Here is a 1,821-nt window from a genome sequence, read left to right as displayed (position 1 = left end):
AGCCATGTTTGGCTCTGAATGTAACTCACCCTAACCCTGTATTTGGAAGAACTATGGCTTCAAAGCTAGACGCGTCGGGCGCCGATCTCTGTTGCACGGAGGGAGATGTCGAGTCGGAGGACGGGTTCAAAGTCTGACAGCGGCCAGTTCACGGAGCATATTGCTGAAAGACCTGTAAGTGGCTATGAACCAGGTGGATATTTAGTGAGGATGGCCGCGAGATCCGGAACTGGTTATCATTATCACCCTCATATAGAATTGGAAAAGAGCAACTGCAGTTCGTCAATCTTCGAATGTCGCTGCCACTAACCGGAGCCTGATTTACCTCGATTCTTATAATCGATTCGGAACATATTTCCAGTTCTTTTCAGGCTAGTTTTTCACCCGTATCTTCTAATTGTTCTGAAGATTTTGTAACAGGGTCAGCCGAAGGCGGTGCATTGAAAAGCTTCTTTCCCCCAGTAATTAAATCTCGTATCGTGGCGGCAGAGACGAGAAGCCAGAGCAGGAAAACACAGATCGACGTCATCTATAAGCGTTTATTAGTCGCTTGTGACTCTCTTTTCCGAATAAAATTCATACGGATCCAATAACCCTGAAGAATCTCGATGGGATTTCTATTGCAAGGACATTACTCGATAGAGCGAATGTACCGATTGGAAACGTAAATCTATCATGGCACTGTCAGTTTGAACTCTCAGCGAAGGATATCGTGTGTTGGGTATGTGATTTACCCCCACCAGCCCATATTGAAAGGAAAATATTTGCAATGATAAATCGCTGCGACAGCCAGGAATAACCACAGCAAAGTAAATCCCCACATGGCCAGAGACAAGAGTACGCCTAGATTATAGGCCAGATCGCCGGCGAGTGGATGGACGGTTTTAGTCTGCGGAAATACTTCCATCGCGACCTGGCCTAGCTTCATGATGGCAAAGCTACCCATGTTCAAGGGACCCAGGGGGATGAAACAGCTGACGATGACTTCTCGGGGTGGGAGTTTGTGGATGGCTAGACGCTGGAAGTAGAGGATGAGGATGAACATGGACGACGGCACGCCGAGGCCCCAGAGGACATAGCCGATGATGACGGTGGCGAGGGCTTGTTGGGGATTAGGGATGGAGCCCGAGATGACACCAGCGGTGGCGGAGGCGACGACGGGAGCGATTACGGGGAATAGGAGGAGTGCTGTTATTGCCGAGAGCGGTGTCTTTTCTGTCTTTTTGATGAGGAGGAACGGGAGATATAGAGCGCAGAGTAAGGAGAGGATTGCGTCTGCCATCCAGAGTCTGCGAGGTTCGGTTAGCTTAACTGTGGTGATGGTCTCTCGTGGTAGTGGTAGGGTCCTCATACTCACCCCCAAGCCGTATAGGCTACCCATTCTCCCCAGGCTGGGACACAGACGAAGACTATCATGTTGACGATTGTGGATAGACTCTGCGTGACAGTCAGCAGGATGTCACATGCGAGAGACATGGTGGATCCTCGCCATCGGTAGAGCACCAAAATAGAAGACTTGAGTTGGTCTCTCAGACTCGATTTTCAACGTATTCGGCCACAAGATACACCGCAAAAGCGATATCAGGATGAAAAACACAAACAATCCCACATTGAGGGCGAAGACGATAACCGATAACCAGTATAGCCATCCTGCGTTGTACGGGAACTGATTTAGGAGTGCTGCAACCATTCCCGTTCCCATAGTCACCGTGAACCATCTGCAAGGGACAACTCAGTGTGGCAGGATCATAGATTGTGAAAGGACTTACGACGGGGTAAAATACTTGACAAACTTCCTCCAACCGAACTCGACGCCAGTGT

At 49.3% G+C, this 1,821-nt stretch overlaps 1 protein-coding gene across 1 annotated transcript; it reads right to left on the bottom strand.

The window, feature by feature from the left end:
* Window positions 1-367: 367 nt before the first annotated feature.
* Window positions 368-1,476, bottom strand: Z518_10396 (uncharacterized protein; the record flags this gene model as incomplete). Its single annotated transcript, XM_013411939.1, has 4 exons — window positions 368-529; window positions 583-670; window positions 735-1,289; window positions 1,358-1,476. The coding sequence occupies 4 exons, from the start codon at window positions 1,474-1,476 to the stop codon at window positions 368-370; spliced, it is 924 nt and encodes a 307-aa protein (XP_013267393.1).
* Between the last annotated feature and the right edge of the window lie 345 nt (window positions 1,477-1,821).

Source organism: Rhinocladiella mackenziei, assembly GCF_000835555.1.
Source record: "Rhinocladiella mackenziei CBS 650.93 unplaced genomic scaffold supercont1.9, whole genome shotgun sequence".
NCBI lineage: Eukaryota > Fungi > Ascomycota > Eurotiomycetes > Chaetothyriales > Herpotrichiellaceae > Rhinocladiella > Rhinocladiella mackenziei.
Note: the sequence above shows the minus strand (reverse complement) of the source record. Positions and strands in the feature narration are given on the sequence as shown.